This window comes from Bos indicus x Bos taurus, chromosome 27 (assembly GCF_003369695.1).
Source record: "Bos indicus x Bos taurus breed Angus x Brahman F1 hybrid chromosome 27, Bos_hybrid_MaternalHap_v2.0, whole genome shotgun sequence".
Taxonomy (NCBI): Eukaryota; Metazoa; Chordata; class Mammalia; order Artiodactyla; family Bovidae; genus Bos; species Bos indicus x Bos taurus.
In genome coordinates, this window is record NC_040102.1 from 7,080,669 (window position 1) to 7,101,631 (window position 20,963).

General features: G+C 48.2%; 1 protein-coding gene across 1 annotated transcript; it reads left to right on the forward strand.

Annotated features, from left to right (window-relative positions):
• The first annotated feature begins 3,019 nt into the window (after positions 1-3,019).
• Positions 3,020-20,070, forward strand: LOC113884798. Its single transcript, XM_027529747.1, has 3 exons — positions 3,020-3,268; positions 18,084-18,328; positions 19,813-20,070. The coding sequence occupies exons 1-3, from the start codon at positions 3,020-3,022 to the stop codon at positions 20,021-20,023; spliced, it is 705 nt and encodes a 234-aa protein (XP_027385548.1). The 3' UTR covers positions 20,024-20,070.
• Positions 20,071-20,963: the final 893 nt, after the last annotated feature.

Sequence of the window (20,963 nt, forward strand, 5' to 3'; positions counted from 1 at the left end):
AACCTAGTCTTGCATGGAAGAGAAACAAGGTCATACATGATTGGAAGGAATTGAAAATGATCAGGGCCACCCGGGTGAGCCAAGTACAGCAGGCCATTTGGGGGAGGACAGGGGAACACATTTTGTACACCCATCAGAGCACCTAAACCACACAGCCTGCCTGGCACCTACCTAGTCCTGGTCAGAGACAGTTCTGTTCCTTCTGCTCTTCTGTTTGTCTCTGCCGGAGGCAGCACTAAGTGATCTGAGCTATTAATAACACAGCTCCTCCAGTTCAAGATAATCAAATCTCCCTCTTTAGTCTCTTTCAGAGGGCATGGCTACACTCACTGATTCTCCATTATCAAATAACATTTAAATTATTCCATCAAGTTAAACACAATGTTATTGCTTCATTGAAATTACAGGTTTTACTAAAGAAAAAAAAAAAAAAAAGATATGTGGGTGATTGAGTCTAAGAACTAGATTTCCCTTTAGATGTTTTTGCCTCCTCTTAGTACAACCTTTTGTACTAAGAAACTTACCTTCAGTAAGTTTCTTTCTGGGTCCTTCAGAGTGTTTTTGTAACTTGACACCTAGATATTTCATGGTTTTTCTTTTTGAGCCACATTCTTCTTTCATTACATTTTATAACTGCTACTGTCTGCATAAAAAAAGCTGTAGATCTGGGATAATAATGCATCACTAGCCCACAAGTTGAACTCTTATTCATTTAGATTTTTTGTGGTTACTTCTCAGTGGTTTTGCAGTTCTAAAATTATAGGTCTGTAAGAATTATCATTAACCTCCTGGGTTCTGAAGTGTAGGATTCTTCCTTTCTGCTCTCAATGAAAGACATTGACTCACAATGCCTGGAACTGGCAGAGATCCTCATAGCCAACTTCCTTACTTCACAGAAGAGGAAACTGTGGCCAAACAAGGTCAAAATCATGTCTAGGCGTTATCCTCTGGTAAATGTCTTTTATGCTGTAAACTCTTTCTCAGTTATGACAATGCAAACATTAACTTGTTTCTATCCATTTCCCCTGTTTTCCTGTTTCTTTGTCCCTTCTTTCTCCTGTCAAAGATCAACTTCCTCAATCTCCAAAAATGAAACAAGGTTTTTCAAAAACAGTTTTTAAAGACAGTTGCTGTTTTTTAAATAGATGCTTCCACCTTTTTTTCTTTATGTGTAATTTCTTCTGTAAAAACCTTTGATTTTTCTTCCAGGGCTTGATGAAGAATTTCAACTCATGCATGAAGCACAAGTTGTAGTTTCAGCCAAGATGTCCTTGGGTGGTCAGAAATGACTGTGTCCAGTGAAGAAATGGAGGAATCTTAATGACAACACCAACACCCAGTGCTTCTGCAACCCTGGGATTAAGTCTAGCACTCTTGCAGGGTCAAAATGGAGATGACTGAGTTCATGTCAAGATTTCTGTTTGAAAAGTTAGAGCGAGATAAAAATTCACCTTGGGTCTAGTAATGTGGGCTAATTCTGATTATGGGCCCTGAGTGAAATCTCTGGAGGATGTATGGGCTGTGAGAGAAATTGTCCAAGGCAAGGATGGTTGCTACTTCAAAGGAGAGAAAATAGAAATGGAGGGAAGAAGGGAGGGAGAGAGAGCAGTCACAGAATCTCCTAAAATTCTTCTTCAGTTTTGGGGCCATAAAAGGCCCCAGTCTGCTCCCCACGTGCTCCTCCAGCAGAGCAGGCCAGGGAGCATGTGGCCCTGGGTAAGCACGTCTCTTCTCTGTCGGGTCCTGGCAGCTCTGTTCCCACCGGCTCTGCTCTGAGGAGCTTACTGACTCCACTCTGACAGGACAGGCCCCACTCTGAGCCCACGTTCTCTCGCTAGAGAAACTGAATGATGACCTTGAGTCATGAACGAGTTGGGAGTCCTGTTACTGTCGACCTTGTTTCACCTACAAGACTCCGAGGTCTTGAAAACCCAAGACTGAGTCTCCTCAGCGTTGAGCCCTTAGGTATGAACCAGACGGAGAGTAACTCGAGCCTGGAAACAGGAAGCACCTTTGACAGAACCATAGGAACGTGGGATTCTTCTCCTTCTTCGTCTGTGCCCAGACTTCTGCCATCTGAGCCCGGGGTCCCACGCCTTCCACGCTGGACCCGAGGGGGCTCACTCATTGCTCCTGAATCAGGGGCTCAGGACCCCCGACCCCGGCCTGCACGCCTCTGCACTCACTCCAGTCTCTGGGTCGTGCTTCCAGTGAGAACAAGAAGGGGCCCTTCAAGCCCCGGACTCTCTGCCTCCGGTCGGTCTGGGGGAGGCACCATCCCACGTGCGCACTGGCGGCTTTGGGTCTTGGGCCGCGGTCGGCCGCCAAGAGCCTCCGTTGCGCCCGGAAGTGTATTGGGCATGGGCCCGCACCGGGCAGGATTCCCGCAGAGCGCCCCGGACCCTCTCCGCGTGGAGCGCCCTGTGACCCTCCCCGGGACCCTCCCTGCAGCCTCCGGAGGGCGACCTCGAGCGGCAGTTCCCTCCGCGGGGAGCAGGACCACACGGAGGTCAGGAAGACTGAGCCCCCGGTGGACTCAGAGCCGGGCCCCGCCACCGCGCGTATCCCGTCCCGCAGCCCCCTCGCTCCCTCAGAAGCAGCCTCAGACACCTCTGGGATGTCATGTGGAAAGATGACGCTGGACTTAGGCTTCGGACCCTCGCTCCAGTCCGGCTCTGCCTTCGAATACAGGTCACGTCCCTTCGCGGCGCCTCCAGGCCCTCATCAGGGAGATGCCAGAGCTGGGTGAGCTTACCCCCAGGGCCCCCCGGTTCTGAGGCGCGTGGCTCCAGGCGCTTCCGAGAGGCACGCGTGCCCGACGCAGAGCGGGGACCGGGGGAGGACGGCCGCTGGCCTGGTCCTCGGGCTCCCGCCTGGGGTCCCCCGAGCCGAGATACTGTCCGCCTGGGTCCTCGGCTTCGCTCCCTCAACCTCCTCTACCTCCTGTGGGCAGTGGGGCCTGAGGAACCTCTCCTTCGTCCTCCAGGGCCTGATCCTGGAGGCGCCCTGACGGCCCGCCATGTTCCCATCACTGGGCGCTAGTGAACCAGAGAAATCACTGAGTGGGCACCTGCGGACGCGCGGTGCCTCCTGGCAGGGACCCAAGGGCCGGCGCCTGGCGTCCGGGGACTCTGTACCCGGGCCTGGCTCATCGGCAGAGACTGCAGGGGACGCGAGGCTGCAAAATGTGGGGGGCTCGTCACCGCCCCTCCTTCTCAGCAAGTTCAGGGAGCCAGTCACCGCTAACACCCGAGAGCTGAGCTGCTGGGCGAGTGGAGGGTGTAGGAGGGTCCGAGCACTGCTGCAGTGCCAGGAACACTGAGGACGGGAGGAGATAGAAGGTGGAGAACAGTTCTCTGTGACTCGGTGGCACGGCCTTAGGGCTAAGATGGTCAGATCCCCCTGCAGAAGGGAGGAAATCAAGAGGAAATAGGGCAGCATGCCAGCAAGAAAAAGAGAGAAAACATGTCTGGGGAGACAACGCAGTAAATCATAGCTAGACGTGCGCTTGAACCATCGCATCAGCGGGGAAGTAGTGGGCAGGGGCGGGGAAGCAAGGACTCAGCTGAGAAGAAGTGAAGAGTCTTGGGGTCTTCAGTACCTTGGTCTGTGGAGGGTGCTTCATCAGGTGCATTTGAAATAGGGAGACATAAAAATGGTTTAGGTTGAAAATGACAAAAATACTTTGGCAATAAAAAGTGCCCATAAAAGGAAATAGCACAACATTGCCTAATTTCACCTTTTTAATCTTCTTTTATTTCCTGATTTCTCTTCTGATTATTATTCAGAACTCTAGACATTTCCTCCATGAAAGAGTGTCATTACTGAGTCTTAGGATTAACTGAGAAAACACCAATTTTAGAGTCAGGAAACCGGGGCTGTGGCTCCAGAGATGCCACTTGCCTCTGGACCCTGGGAAATAAGTAGCCTCTCTTTTCTGGACCTTAGTTTTCTCATCTGGAAAATGTGATGATCACTTAGGTCCCTCCAACTCTGAGATGCTACAGTATTGGATCCCATGGCTTGCACCTGCTGACACTAGGCTCTGATGAATGGTTTCTTAGCAAAAAGATACTTCCTGCACTACGTAAAAGCCAAATCATCTGCCTCTGGAGAAAATATGTTTGTCCCTCCTGCTTAGTAAAAGGAAGTAAGTTACTCAGAATGTAGGCTTATCTTCCTGCTTCATGTTACACGAGTATAGTAATCTAACATCCTTGAAGTTGCTGGGCAAAGCACCCAAGTGAGAGAAATTACACCAAGATAGGAAACATTCAGATGGGTCCCTTTGGGCATCACCTGGTTCTCAGTTTCTAGCACTCTCCTGGCCCTCATTCCAGGCACAGGGCAGCTTGGCTCACCACCATTCTTCCTGAGACACATTTTCTCTGCTCCCACGATTTCCAGTTCCCAGGCAGAATCAGGTACAAAATGAACAAAGTTTGCTCCCAGAATGCAGGGGCTTTCAGCTGGATCAAACAGATCCACACTGTAACAGTTCATCACTATTCACTGCAGTGAGGAGGAGGGGTCTTAAAGGAAGGAACAGCTGTTCCTGTTCCTATGGTGTGGGGGTGGGAGTAGGGGGAGGGGTTGAGAAAATTTTGCTGTGAGGTCAGTTTTTGATTTATGGTCTAAGGGATGAGTCAGTATTTATGAGGCAGACACACACACAGTGGTGAAGCCAGTCCTGGAAAAAGGAAAATCACAGGGAAAGATAGAAAGGTGTAGATTTCAATGTGAATTTGGGGAGTCATGTGTCCTTTGGCTAAAGAAAAAGGAAACACTGTAGGATATGTAGACTCAGGTTTGGATATTTGAATTTGTCTTGTAAGCAAAGAGAAGAAACTGAAGGACTTTAAATGAGAAAATAACACTGTCAAGCTTGTAATCTGGAAATAACTCGGTAGCTATAAATAGACTGGATTCAGGAAGCGAAGGAAAAGGACTGTTATAAACCCACCATATATAAAACAAATAGCTAGTGGGAAGCTGCTGTATAACACAGGAAGCTCAGCATCAGGAAGGAGAAGAGATGTGCTGACTTGACCATCACATGAGGGAACCACACTGGTAGGAAGCAGTCTGCTTAGGAGGCAGCAGTTGTGAATCTGGTTATGAGAATGGTCATGGTCCATTTGTGTTATTCTCATTGGTTACCCATTGAAAATAGTAACAATCATGCATCATAGGGAGATATCCCTGTAGCCTGGAACCCAATTCTTTCTACTCCCCTACAAAACCTCTTTAAAATTAATTGTACAGGGACAGCCCTGGTGGTCCAGTGGTTAAGACTCTGAACTCCCAATACTGGGGCATGGGTTCGATCCCTGCTCAGGGAACTAGATCCCACATGCCTCAACTAAGAGTTCACGTGTCACAACTAAAGATTCTACATGCAACAGCTAAGAGCCGGCACAAATTAAAAAACAAACAAACAAAAAAATAGAATCAATATAAAGCAAGCAGTTAAATACAATAAATTAAGAAAAACAGCACAGGAATATTTCACCTGGACAAAGATGAGTCATCATCAAACAGAAACCACTCAGAATCTCTCCAAAGATTCTGAAAGAAAAAGGAGGTGGTGGGGACCAGGGAAGGGGGGCAGGGAGAAGACAGGAAGGTGTGCAGGGAGCTTGGAGAGAATCACACGCCACACGTGGGCACAGACGTAGACACACCTGGGGGCCACAACTGGGGAAATTCATTTCTTGTTGCTTTGGTTTTCTTTGAAAACCTGGCATGACGTCTCCCAGCTGAGAGTGGGCGTGGGGAGCTGACAGGAGCTTTCTAGGAGAAGGTGCCAAGTGAAGCAGTCATGTGGAGTGAAGGCAAGCAGAGGGGAAGGGAAGGAGGCATCCAAGCAGGGCCAGTGGGGAGACAGGACCCACTGTGCATGAGGCGTCCTGAAAACAGGCTGAATCCGGGGGCGTGCAAAGGGGCTTAGCAGCATCAGGTCAAGGATTCTAGGTTCTTCATCTACAAAGGGTTGAGCCAGTAAGACAGGAGGTAGAAGTTGAGAGCAGTTGCTTAAAATTGAGATTACAGAGGGTTCGCAGGTCCTGGCTGAGAGGGTTTTGTTTGTGTGTTTTCCCTTCTTGACACCAACTGTGTGTCCAGGGCTTCAGCTCAGTTCTGATACTAACCACCCCAGAAGGAGGGGCAGCCTCACAGGTATGATCCCAGTTCCACAAGACTATCCCCACTTCAGATGCCAACTCTTGGGTCCCCAGCTCCCCCACACTTCTGCCAGACTTGACTACAAACTCAGGAATCCCAGTACCTCCCCCTTCAGGTTGTATGATTTGCTAGACTGACTCACAGAACTCCAGAAAACGCCAGAGGAAGGGCCAGGCCACGGCCCCCTCCCCAGGCTCCTTTGTTTTAGAAACCTTGGTTGATTTCTGTAACTGGCCATTTGGGTCACTTGTTGGTTTGTTTCTCTTCCTACACTTTAAATTCTCCCTCGTATGTTTTCAATTCACCAATAGTGCATCCTTGAATGGAGAAGGCACTGGCAACCCACTCTAGTATTCTTGCCTGGAAAATCCCATCAACGGGGGAGCCTGGTGGGCTGCCTTCTATGGGATCGCACAGAGTCGGACATGATTGATGCGACTTAGCAGCAGCAGCAGCAGCAGTAGCAGCATCTTTGAAAACCCAGACCCCCAACCCTATACCTGAACAATAACAAAAGCCTAGGCCCTCCATACATTCTCTCCCTACCTGACACCATGTTAGAGAGAGTGTGCTGTGTAAGTTTTAGGTCTCCTAAGCAAAAGCGTCTATTTTTTTTTCTGTTTTCATAGCTTCCTGAGTGCATCAGACCCACACCATGGTAGGAAGGTGTGCTGTGTAAGTTTTAGGTCTCCTAAGCAAAAAGCCTCTATTTCTTTTCTTTTTTCAGAGCTTCCTGAGTGCATCAGACCCACAGGGGGCAGTCTGACCACAACACTGGTGATTCACAGGCTGAGAATAGCAGAAAACAGTGCAGGCCACCCTGGGCTCCCTTTGCCACCCCGGTAGTGCCTCCAGCTCCCTGGGGCAGAGGCCACATGCGTAATCTGAGCCCAGTAAATGACCAAGCCCTTCTTGGTTCTCAGTGTTGGCTCCATAGTCACTGAGGCAACAGACTTTATGGAGTACCTGTCAGGAGCCAAACACAGACAAGTTATTGGTCCCTTCCCCCTCCCAGAGGTCACTGTTGTTGTTCTTGTTATTGTTCAGTTGCTTTCCCAGTCATGTCTAACTCTGTGACCCCACGGATTGCAGCACTCCAGGCTCCTCTGTCCTTCACTATCTCCTGGAGTTTGCTCAAATTCATGTCCATGAGACTGTGATGCCATCCAACCATCTCATCCTCTGCCACCTCCTTCTCATGCCCTCCATCTTTCCAAGCATCAGGGTCTTTTCCAATGAGTTGGCTCTTTGCATCAGGTGGGCAAAGCGTCAGAGCTCGAGTATTAGGCTTCCAATGAATATTCTGGGTTGATTTCCCTTAGGATTGACTGGTTGGATCTCCTTGTAGTCCAAGGGACTAATGCCCATCATTCAGTGAAGATGAGGGTAAATGTTATTTAAAGGTAAACTACAATGAAAAACCATGTGAGTTGAGAACTACTGGCATTAAACTATGGGAACTAATCAGAACTACTGGAATACAAAGCCGGAGGTCCATGCACTGCTAAGAATGTGTCCTGACCCCACCACCCAGATTCCACAGAGTTCTGTAAGCGGGATGAGCAGGAGAGGGTCGGAGAGGAGGAGGGGAGGGGGTTAAGGTCACTTGGGGCTGGATGGGGCCATCCCATAGTTTGACAGGGATGCGGGTTCCAGCTGGACACTCAGGATCTGTGCTCCTCACTCTATGCAAGCTCTGCATCAATTGAAAATTGGCAAAGACAAAATGCAGGGTTTGTAATAAAAAGAGCCCTTTAGGTCTCATTTTAAAATGGGTAAATGGGCCGGACAGGAGGGACAGAGGACCACTCCCATGTGTCCCCTCACCTCTACGGGACCACAAATGCTGTCCATCTCAAAGCTCCTAATGGCTGGAAACCCACACTGTGAGGGAAAGGGAGACAAGACAGAGAAGAGCGAACCCGAGAACCTCCCTGTGGTGCTTCATCTCACGTATGGACGCGGCTGGGCCTTGGTGCCTGGATATTTGGCCAAACGTCATTCTGGGTGTTCCTGTGAGGATGTTTGGAAATGAGACCTACGTTTAAATCAGTGGACTTTGGTAAAGCAGGTTATTATTACCCCTGCATGACATGGGTGGGCCTCATCCAATCAGTTGAAGGCCTGAACAAAGACTGACTTCCCCGCAAAGGGAAGGAATTCTGCCAGCAGCCAGCCTTCAGATTTGAACTCCAGAATCAGCTCCTCCCTGAGTCCTGCTGGTCTACTGAAGTGGCACTGGATCTGTTTGTTTTTGGGGGGACTTGCCAAAATGTTTGTTTGTTTTGGGACTTACTTTCATAATGGTGTGAGATGATTCCTTAAAGAAATGGGTTATTTCTGTCGAGAACCCTGACTGACTCACGAGCAAATGTGGACAAGTGAAGAGGAAAAAGATGGGAGGCAACCCCCAGAAAGCCTCACAGGGATGGGCTGTGGGTGGCTACACTCTGAAGTAACTTTTCCTGGGTTGCAGAACCTTTTGAGAACACCCTGACCCCGTCCCCCCTACACCGCACCCCCCAACACAGACACAAAACAGTCTTGGAAAATTTCAAAGTTTCTTCACCAAAACTTGGCCACAGACTTCAGTGGAGGTTGCGTTAGCATGATGTGGACCCTGTGTTTTTGCAACTCTGCAATAACTGACACAGAGACACAGCTGGTGGGAGAAATGAACAGAATCTAAGAAACACAGAGCAAGAAGGGTGGCCCCAAATGCCAGGGCCATGAAGCCGGAAGTGGGGGTTGAGGATGGTCAGAGGACTGGGGAGTCCGAGGAGGCTCAGGAGGCAGCCACTCCTGGGGAGCGCAGGGCTCAGGGAAGAGTTTCCGCAGAGACACTGGGTGTTGATGGCGGGTCTCTGGGAAGCCCCGCCGACCGATGGCCACGTGGTTTGCATTGCTTCCTTCCTCTCATGGTCCATCAGAATAGACCTCCACCCCTGAGTCCCTCTGAGCAGAGTGGACAGAGCTCCCGTTCCTAAGGTCTTACCTCCCGCCTGAAGATGCTGGGTAAAATAAATGAGGTGGTACAGGTAGCTCACTGGAACCACCGTCTACACAAGCTTGGAGCTGGGTCACCTCTCCTTTAGCAGTTTCCCCTCCACAAGATGAGACAGGCTGAGGATATAGAAAGAGGGTGAGAAAGAGGAGGGGAGGGAAAGGGAGAGAAGGAAAAGGAGCCAGAACGATGGAAACCTGCTCATAGAACCTGCATCACTGCCCCTGAAACGTGCAGGAAAAGTACAGGAAAGCTCAAAGGGGCTGGGATCTTCAGCAGGAACTAAAGCAAGGGGCATCATTCAGGAACATGCAGCTCCAGGAGAGAACAGGAATCTTGCCGAGGTGAGGGGAGTTGTTTACCTGAGTATATTCAGGGTTACAATATTATCTCAGGAAGAAAGGGCACACACTCAAAGACAAGAGCTTGGACCCCACATTCAGCATTAAAAAAAAAAAAAAAGGACTGTGATGGGACTGTATACTGCCCTCCTACAGTACACAACTAAGGAACCAGGCAAAACCTGTGAAACTATTGATTCAGACTCTAGCACAAGCAGTCCAGGACTGTAATTGAGGAGAGAAGAAAACAAGTGAGGTGAGGGACTTCCCTGGCGGTCTGGTGGCTGGGATTCTGTGCTCCCAAAGCAGGGGGCCTGGTTCCACCCCTGGTCAAGGAACTAGATCCCACATGCTGCATCTAAGATCCTGCCTGCCATGATTAAGGTCCAAGGCAGCCAAATTAATGAATTAGCTAATTAAATGTTATGTGCTTAACCATTTATAAAAAAGAAAGAAAAGAAAAGTAAACAAGTGAAGTGAGACTTATGACATCTCCAGCCTCTACAGATTTCCAGGCCTAAAGCTCAGGCAACAAGAACCCAAATAGACCAACAATTCTTCTGAGTCGAAGAGAGTGGGGTCAAAGTTCAGAGAGTGCAGGCATCTTCACTTCTGGACAGAAAACCAGCAGTGGGGGTCGGAATCAGGGGTGTGTGCCTGTGTGCTAAGTTGCTGCAGTTGTGTCCGACTCTGCTACTCTGTGGACTGTGGAGGTGCTGACCTTTTGTGACCCCATGGACTGTAGCCTGCCTGTGTAGCCTGCCCAAAATCTCTGTGCTTTTCATTCAATTCTAAAACTGCTCTGAGAAATGAAGTCTTTGATACTAGATGGAATTTTGGTTCAGCTTGATGGGATTAAGTGTGATGCTAAGATTCTAGACCCTGTCTTAAGGAGAGAGATCGTCATTTCAGTAAAAAAAATAAATAAAAAAATTAAAAAAATAAAAGAATCAGATATAAACTACCTATAAAAAATCCACCTGAGACATCAAATATAAAGGCAAGTGGATTTAAAATGAAAGGAGGGAAACAGATCTGCTGTGGTCATTGTTTAGACCCTCAGTTGTGTACACCACTCTTGAGATCCCCATGGAATCATCCAGTCAAGATTACTGCAGTGTGTCGCCATGCCCTCCTTTGGGGAATCTCCCTGACCCAGGGATGAAAACCATGTCTCTGCATCTCAGGCAGATTCTTTACTGTTGAGCCGACAGATATGCTATGGAAACATTAATTTAAAGAAAACATGGTAGGCTGTATTGGTTAATTCACAGGCTTCCTGGTGGCTGAGATGGTAAAGGATCTGCCTCCAATGTGGGAGACCTGGTTTGATCCCTGGTTTGGGAAGATGCCCTGGAGGAGGGCATGGCAACCCACTCCAGTATTCTTGCCTGGAGAATCCCCATGGACAGAGGAGCCTGGCAGACTACAGTCTATGGGGTCACAAAGGGTCAGATATGCCTGAGTGACTAAGCACAGCACAATCAAGTAACTTTTAGGACAAGGACCAGATATGGAGAGGGGTATTTATCCTAATGAAAAAATGTTTAATTCATCAAGAATACATATGAATACTGAATCAGAAGGTACTTAGCAAAGGAATTTTAAAATTCTTAAAGAAAACTTACAGGAATCATCGGAGAGACAAATTAGCAGTTACAGTTGGATTTCCCTGACAATCCAGTGGTTAAAATTCCAAGTTTTCAATGCAGGGGGCACAGGTTCCATCCCTGGTTGAGCAAGTAAGATCTCTTATACCATACACAAAATTCAATGCAAGGTAGATTAAAGGTTTACAAAAATCACAAAACTCCTGAAACCACAAAACTCCTAAAAGAAAGCATAGGAGAAAAGTTCTTTGGCATGGACCTCCACAAGGATGGTTTTGAGTTTGACACCAAAAGCACAAGCCACAAAAAGAAAGCTAAATGGTAGGATCCATCAAACTGAAAAGCTTCTGCACAGCAAAGGAAACAATGAACAAACTGAAAAGACGATGCTCTTTTAATGCTCCAGTGATCTCTGAGGCTGGAGGAGATGGCAGCAGTGTTGCGGGAAAGAGAGTGGGGTGAGAGAGGATGGTCACATCCAGGTCACGTCCGAGTCCCTGAGATGGCCGCCGAATGTGGGTACTTGGCTTCACACAGGCAGGGCTTAAGAGCGAGTCATGGTGAAGGAAGGTCAATCCAGGGAGGAAACATGCTACACGGAGAGTGTGGGCCATCTTGGAAGGCAAGCTCAGCCCCAGGGTATGGGGCTGTTGGTGTTTATAGGGGTGGGTCATTTCATAGGCTAATGAGTGCGAGGAGTATTCCAGCTATTTTGTGGAAAGGGTTAGGATTTCCAGGAACTGGGTCAGCACCTCCTTTTTGACCTTTACGGTCAGCCTTGGAATTGTCACGGTGCCTCTGGGTGTGTCACCTAGCTGCCGTGTTACAAAGGGATTTAAAAAAATATATTTACTTCAGGTCTTAGTTGCGGTATGCAGGATATTCATCTCAGCACACTGGCTTAGTCACCTCTCGGCATTTGGAGAAGGAAATGGCAACCCACTGCAGTATTCTTGCCTAGAAAATTCCATGGACAGAGGAGCCTGGTGGCCCAAGGTCAATGGGGTCGCAAAGAGTTGGACACAACTGAGCGACTTCACTTTCTTTCTTTCATGTGGAATCCTAGTGCCCAGGCTAGACACTGAATCCACATCCCCTGCACTGCAAGGCAGATTCTTAACCACTGGACCACCAGGGAGGTCTCCATCATTCTTTTAAAAGTTGTGCCCTGCCCAATTCTGATCTCATTAGCACCAGATAGCTGGCATTTGACAGCGCTATTCAAGCTTTCTCGTTATAGGAGAATGTCCTGGTAAAGCTCTCAGGACACTGTGGAGACTGCAGGAGGCAGGCAGGAACATTGAAAGAGAGGTCGATTTTGCTCCAAGTTACATCACTGCCACTTAGTAGACCGCGGCCTTGGACACAACTTTTTGTTGGATTTGCAGCCAATTTTAATCGACTGTTTAAGTCAGTTTTGCCTGTGGCCTCAGACATGGCTTTCTAGTCCTTGGGACCATCTTGTATAAACCTTGGGGCATACCTACCTGGTGAGTTTGTTTAGGGGAATTCAAAGAGATAATTTGAATAAAAGTGGCCAGCTACTGAGCAAGGATCATTGCAAAATATAATTGTGGGACAAGTTCAAAGAAGAAACTAGTAAAAGTGTCAGTGGGAGAGCACAGCATTAGACCCAGCCCTGGTCCCCTTCTGAGGGCAGGTCCCCACGTGACTGTCAGAAGCCATGGCGCCCGCCCGGTCCATAGGACAAGGGAACTGGGGACAATGTCCTCTGCCCATTAACACCGAGGACTCTGCGCTGAGAACACCTGTTTGTGGAGTCATAGATGTGAAGTGCTTTGTTCTTCAAAACCTTATCTGTAGGACTGGGACACCCCTTCTTGCCTGAGGAACTGAGGTGCTTTGCTGGAAAGAGCCTGCCTCAATTTCTGACTCACAGGTTAAGGGTTTGGGGACACAGCATTTATCTTCCCTTTAAAGAATGAAACCATGAGTTACCTCTGGGCCCAGGCATGAAGAAACCATGATCCACATGGCCTTGTTTGGCTTTGAACCTGGGAAAACTAAAAATTCATGTAGGCTTGCCCTAAAATTACCCCTTCCCTCTATCCTATATGAACTCATCTCTGGTTTCTGGTGAGCCACGCCATGGTTTCTTGGGTGTGTGACCTCCTTGCTGAGGCAACAGGACCCTTCCCTGATGGACAGAGATGCCCCTGGGTGCTAACTCCAGGATTAATATAGCTGCAAAGGACTCATCTTTAAACCTTGCCAAGGAAAAATAAGCCACTGCAATTGTGCAGTTCCTGACAAGGGCTCTTTTCCAACTGGTGAGGAACCATGGCAAGAAACTCCCTTGAAACTCACCATGGCACCCTGACCCCTTTTGGAAACGCCCTTCTATGAAAAGTCATGCCTGGTCTTGCACATTAAACTGCATCATCAGCTTCCTTAAAGAAAAAAAAAATCTGCTGTGCTGCAAACCATAGATCACTAAAACACACCAATTTTTATTTTGTTTATTTATTTAGGCTGTGCTAGGTTGTAGAAAATTGTGAAAGAGATGGGAATACCAGACCACATGACCTGCCTCTTGAGAAACCTATATGTAGATCAGGAACCAACAGTTAGAACTGGACATGGAACAACAGACTGGTTCCAAATAGGAAAAGGAGTACGTCAAGGCTGTATATTGTCACCCTGCTTATTTAACTTATATGCAGAGTACATCATGAGAAATGCTGGGCTGGAAGAAGCACAAGCTGGAATCAAGATTGCCAGGAGAAATATCAATAACCTCAGATATGCAGATGACACCACCCTTATAGCAGAAAGTGAAGAGGAACTAAAAAGCCTCTTGATGAAGGTGAAAGAGGAGAGTGAAATAATTGGCTTAAAGCTCAGCATTCAGAAAGCTAATATCAAGGCATCTGCTTCCATCACTTCATGGGAAATAGATGGTGAAACAGTGGAAACACTGTCAGACTTTATTTATTTGGGCTCCAAAATCACTGCAGATGGTGGCTGCAGCCATGAAATTAAAAGACACTTACTCCTTGGAAGGAAAATTATGACCAACCTAGATAGCATATTAAAAAGCAGAGACATTACTTTGCCAACATAGGTCCGTCTAGTCAAAACTATGGTTTTTCCAGTGGTCATGTATGGATATGAGAGTTGGACTGCGAAGAAAGCTGAGTGCCGAAGAATTGATGCTTTTGAACCGTGGTGTTGGACAAGATTCTTGAGAGTCCCTTTGACAGCAAGGAGATCCAACCAGTCCATTCTAAAGATCAGTCCTGGGTGTTCTTTGGAAGGAATGATGCTAAAGCTGAAAGTCCAATACTTTGGCCACCTCATGTGAAGAGTTGACTCATTGGAAAAGTCCCTGATACTGCGAGGGATTGGGGGCAGGAGGAGAAGGGGACAACAGAGGATGAGATGGCTGGATGGATTCATGGACTCGTTGAATGTGAGTTTGAGTGAACTCCGGGAGTTGGTGATGGACAGGGAGGCCTGGCATGCTGCTGTTTATGGGGTAGCAAAGAGTCTGACACGACTGAGCGACTGAACTTAACTGAACAGAGGTTGTAGTTGTGGCATGTGGGATCTAGTTACCTGATGTGCTGTGCTTGGGAGTACAGAGTCTTACCCACTCTTACCACTCTTACCCACTCTTCAAGGAAGTCCCGTAAAACAGCATTTTTATTTATTTATTTTAACATGAAAAAAGCACATTTTATTGCACTTAAGTTATAAGAAAATAAAATTTCAAAACAGCATTGTTAAAAATTACTTTCAAAAAAACTTTGAATTGGAGGATAGCTGATTAATAATGTTGTGATAGTTTCAGGTGGACAGCAAAGAGACTCAGCCGTGCATATACATGTATCCATTCTGCCCCAAACTTCCTTTCCATCCAAGCTGTCACATAACATTAAGCAGAATTCGCTGAAAAACAGCATTTTCAATGAAGAGACACAGTAGACAATGATTCAGTCTCACTTCTTTCTCCAGTGTAGTATTATAGCGTGTTTGTAAATTGACCCTGTAGTATAGATTTTGCCTGCAAGGTCCATAAATAAACAGATACATATATATCTCTTATGTATAGATAATATATATATATAGATGATATCTACCTCTCTCAAATGTCATTTAGGGCTAAAGCAGAAGGAACTATGATCAAGACAACTTATTTTCCATCAGAAAAATCCTATCCCTGGGTGCCAGCCAGGGACTCTGTCTGCTCGAGGCAGCCTCCATGGCTTTGCCGAGCCTCAGATGCGAGACTCTGAGCCACAGCGGGGACCTGAACAGGACTGAAGCTCCGGGGGCTCCTTCAGGATGGGGTCCTCCTGGGTAGCCACATTTCTAAAGGGCTTGGTGTTCTACTCAGAGCCGCGTGGCAAGTTCCATCCTGAGATTTAGTGTTTCTGAAAAGCCAGGTCAGTGTCTCTCCAACACTGAGATGGACGGATGTTACTAAGTGAGGGATGTTACTTAGTGATGGAGGTCCCCCTCTACCCAGTGAAGGGGTCCCCACTGCTGGGCCTGCTTCGTGATACTAGGCTGGGGACATGCGTTCAGTGGCAGCGTCATCCTCCCACTCTGTCTCTGATTGAAGGAAATGGAGCACCCATCTTCCCATCACATGTCCCACTGAGATTTCATGAGACTGGTGTGTGATTGTGTTGCAGAGAGTTAAGAAAAGTTTTTTTTCCCCCTCTTTCTTTCTTTTTTCCCTTTTGTGTCTTTCTCCACTTTAACTGTTCCTAACCTACAGTCTGTATTGATAACCAAGTTTCTTCTATGTAGAAGACTAACCTATTATGTGAACTACACCTGACACCTATGGCCCTCCATTTCTGCAAGAGCCACATTCTGCATCTATTATCCTTTAACTTATTCTAGCCACATCCTGATACTTAACTTTATTGCATCATAAACCTCCCCTTGTAGTGTGTTTTTCCCTTCCTTTGCTCTATGTTACCTCATGTTGATGCTTAACTTTATGGTGCACTCTCTTTGGAAGCCACCCCATAGTGGTCTGCTTTCCCCCTTTTGTATTACAGGAAGAAAGTCACCAGGAAATCCCCAAAGGACAATGGACCCAAGCACCAGGACTAACTGCCAGACCCAAATACCTAGCTACCTGACACTGGCCTGTTGACTGTTTCCCAACAGTGCAAAAGAGAGAATTCAGGACCCCTACACCTTTTGTCCCGTATCTCCAAGGCATGACTGTGAGCCCCAACTGTGAGCCCCTGGATTCCTGATGGAGGAGAGACAGGCTCCTTGAGGCAGGAACCTATCATGTTCTCCCTTCTGCCAGCTTAATGATTAAAGCCATCTTTCTGTTTCCTCCAAACTCTGTCTCCACAATTTTTATTCAGCTCCGGTGGGCAAAGAAAACCAAGATTTTGGCGGCAACTGTTGCTGCCATCCCATAACAGGCTAGCTGGTGTGGGGAGCAGGTCGGGACAACTGGGTCTCTTCCTTCAGTGCTCCAGGGGCCAGAAAGAGCATGGCTGTCTCTGTGGATGCTGGGAGTCTGTAAGTGTTGCCCAGGGAGTGAAACTGCCTCTGAACGAGTTAGTCCCTATTTGGGCCTGAAACAGCCTTTCATGGAAACAGTGTATGTGCTAGTTGCTTAATTGTGTTCGACTCTTTGCAACCCTGTAGACTGCAGCCCACCAGGCCCCTCAGTCCATGGGACTCACCTGGCAAGAACATTGGAGCGGGTTGCCATTTCCTTCTCCAAAAGGAACTATCAGTTCAGTTCAGTTCAGTCGCTCAGTGGTGTCCGACTCTTTGCCACCCCATGAATTGCAGCATGCCAGGCCTCCCTGTCCATCACCAACTGCCAGAGTTCACTCAAACTCATGTGTATCGAGTCGGTGATGCCATCCAGGCATTTCATCCTCTGTCGTCCCGTTCTCCTCCTACCCCCAATCCCTCCCAGGATGAGGGTCTTTTCCAATGAGTCAACTCTTCTCATGACATGGCCAAATATTGGAGTTCCAGCCTCAGCATCAGTCCTTCCAAAGAACACCCAGGGGTGATCTCCTTTAGAATGGACTGGTTGGATGTTCTTGCAGTCCAAGGGACTCTCAAGAGTCTTGTCCAACACCACGGTTCAAAAGCATCAGTTCTTTGGCACTCAGCTTTCTTCACAGTCCAACTCTCACATCCATACATGACCACTGGAAGAACCATAGCCTTGACTAGACAGACCTTTGTTGGCAAAGTAATATCTCTGCTTTTCAAATGCTATCTAGGTTGGTCATAACTTTCCTTTCAAGGAATAAATGTCTTTTAATTTCACAGCTGCAATCACCATCTGCAGTGATTTTGGAGCCCCCAAAATAAAATCTGACACAGTTTCCACTGTTTCCCCATCTATCTTCCATGAAGGGATGGGACCAGATGCCATGATCTTAGTTTTCTGAATGTTGAGTTTTAAGCCAACTTTTTCACTCTCTTCTTTCACTTTCATATAGAGGCTTTTTTGTTCCTCTTCACTTTCTGCCATAAGGGTGGTGTCATCTGCATATTTGAGGTTATTGATATTTTTCCCTGCAATCTTGATTCCAGCTTGTGCTTCTTCAAGCCCAAAAGGAATTATAGAAATAAAGAAAGTGAAGTCTCCCAGTCATGTCTGACTCTCTGACACCCCATGAACTGTAGCCCACAAGGCTCCTCCATCCATGGCATTTTCCAGGCAAGAGTACTGGTTGGGGTGCCATTTCCTTCTGCACAGGAAAACAGTGGGCAGTTTCAAAGCCCTGGAAGGGTGAGGGTGGGGCTGGGTAGCGGGTAAGCAAAGGTTCAGCAAGAAGTCTTTGCCCCTGCCAGATGAAACAGGAAAGTCTGTGACCCTTGCCACACCCCGGCCCATCAGCTGAACTGACTACCAGGGAGAAGTTTGTGGTTAAAAGGGCAGCAGGAAAGCTTTTTCTGGGGTTTCCAAAGCCTCATTAGCATACAAGTGCCCCTGCTTTGTGCTATAAAGGCCACTCCCATGACACACAGGGAAGAGGCTCAGTTAACCAGTTCCTAATAACCAAATCCACAGCCTGCACAGAATTCCTCCAGGAACCTGGGACCTTTATAAAGCGGCAAGAGCAGCCTCTTCTCCAGCATCAGCCGCAGAGCTCGGGACGCCAGCATGAGGCTCCATCACCTGCTCCTCGCGCTCCTCTTCCTGGTCCTGTCTGCTGGGTCAGGTGAGCTCGTGGCAGCCCCGGAGGGGGCCGTGGGCTCTCTCCTGTTTCTACCTCCTTCTGTCCTGCTATCCCCATCTACACGTGGTCAGACTAAACCCACCATATTTAATGCTTCTCAGAAGCCAGTGCTGAGTCCTCAGTAGCGAGAGGGTCTGAGAACCACCCTGCAAAATTCCTGGCTGTTTCTAAGCCACTCTAGCGAGTCAAAGCTTCTGATCCCGTCTCCTCATTGGTTTCATGAGGAGGAAACCGAAGATGCCTCTGTTAAGTGACTCTCCTTTTTTTTCTTTTCATAAAAGCAAGAAATTTGATTTTGTCCCATGACAGAAGCACAGAATGTCGCTTTATAAATCTTTCTATCTGAAGGTTTGTGGCTCTGGGCACCAGAGAAGTCCAGAGGAGAGTCAGGCCGAGCCTGGGCTTCGGGAGCTCCCTTTGGGATGCTCCGTGCTGAGTCTCCTCAGCAGGAAGGTCCTCCAGGACACGTCGCTGACTATACAACCCTCGATCCACAGCTGGGAGGCAGCACATCCAAAGCAGTGTGCAGAATCAGCTGTCTGATTTTCATCTTACCCTTGATATTTCCGGAAATAGGATGAAAATATGTAGGGAGGAAGGAGGGAGGGGGGGGGGAGAGGATGCGGAGACTGAGACCTGAGACAACTGATTAGATGTCAAAATCAAGTTGAAAAGGCCTTGTCTGATCAGTGTTGTTTATGACTGTAACCCAACTCTTAGCACAGTGGCAGGGAGAGAGGACAGGGGTGTAAGGAATGTGGCCTCTCAGTGTCCGGGGCCCAGCTTCAATCCCTGGAGGGGGAACTAGAGAGGGAGCAGAGGTGCCTTGTGGCCAAAAGACAAAAAGGCGTGTGAGGAAGACGGGAAGGCGGCTGGTCGGGAGGAAACCACAAAGGGAGGAGGAGAGGGGCTGACTCGCCCCAGCTCTGAGAGTGTTCTGCGTTAGTAGAGACGATGATACAAACCTTTTTTTTCTGAGCCATTGTCACTGTCAGCTGTAAGTTCCTTTGAGAGTAAGTTCTCTTTAAACAGTTCTTACACTTTCAGCTGCATCATTTCCTCCTATCTCAGCTCCACTACTTGACTGACTCCATGAGTTGGAAAACTAAACGGTGAAAATAGACCCCGGTTGGGCGCTTCTGACTCCTGGCAGGAAGGAGGATGTAGCAGAGCTTCCCGGTCTTTGCCCTCGTGGTGGAGCTGACCCCGCACACAACCGGGGTCCTCACACCCCAGTCCCTCAGCCTCTGGTTCTGGAAACGTGAGGGTCCACCAGAGCCTGGGCACGGTCAGCGTCTGTCTGCAAACTGGTCCACGGGGTCCTGGACTCACATCTTGTTGTCACGAGGCCGTGTCCGCATCTCAGCACAGAAAGCCCCAGGGCCTCGCTCAGAGGGGACACAGCTGGCCTTCTCGAGATGCCACTTTCCTGCTGACACGTTTTTCCCTCTTCCTTCTCTTTTTAGGATTTACTCAAAGAGTAAGAAATCCTCAAAGCTGCCGTTGGAATATGGGTGTCTGTATTCCGTTCTTGTGCCGTGTAGGCATGAGACAGATTGGCACCTGTTTCGGGCCCCGAGTACCATGCTGCAGGAGGTAGTAAAAGAAGGCAAACACACGGTCGGGACCAATGCGGAGTCAGAAACTGAGCCCTTCAACACACCGTCTAAAATTTAAACGAGAATAAATTTTGTTCAAAATTAAAGAATCTTGCCCACTGGTCATTGAGATTGTTGTGTGGTGTCTGATCCCAAGCGAATTCAGAAATCCCTGAGGATGCTCTCTGAGCTCCCCATGTGAAACATCGGGGAATCGTGGTGGGGTGCTCTGTGCTCCCCGGGGTGTGACCCCCTGTTCCTTGGGGGCCTGACCTTCCCCAGCCCCTCTGTCTGCTGTCCTTCCTGCTTCCTAGCCCAGGGCACCCTGTCCTGCCCCATGTCTCCCCTCAAACATGCACCCCAGGGGTCCAGAATTACCAGCACACCAGTCCCATAGGAAAGCCCCCGCCCCCGCTCCAGGAGGAAACCCCCCTCCTCTGTCCCCTGTAGCCCTCACTTCCATTTGGTTTCTGCTTCTTATACCTGCCTTGTGCGCACGTGGATACACTTCTGATTCCCTTTTGGGCTATAAGATCTCTATAGGCATGGATTGTCCTATTCCTGTAAGTGCTGGGCATTGAGATGAGACATTGCTTCACAAATTGTCATCAACTGAATGACAGAGTTGACATGGACAAAGCATGTCTCTCTGTGTGTACATGACATGATGCAACTAGATGCTACGGAAAAACAAGTCCTGTGGAAAGCACAATTCAATGAAGACAACACAGCACAGAACACAGAGACCGCAGGGAGTGGGGCGAGCATGCTGACCTCAGCCTGCTTGCAGTTTCTTCAGAGGGTTTGCTAGTTAAACCAAAAGGCTTGTTTGTGCACGCTGTATGTATAAGCAGCTCTCTGGTCTTTGCACTAATTCTTCCGTCAGTGCAAGCTGAGGTCACCAAGGGGATGTTGTTAGGAGACAGGGCCTTTGGGAGGTGATTTGGTCATGAGGGTGGGACCCTCCTGGGTGGAATGAGGGCCTTTATGAAAGAGACCCCAGAGAGATGGCTCACCGC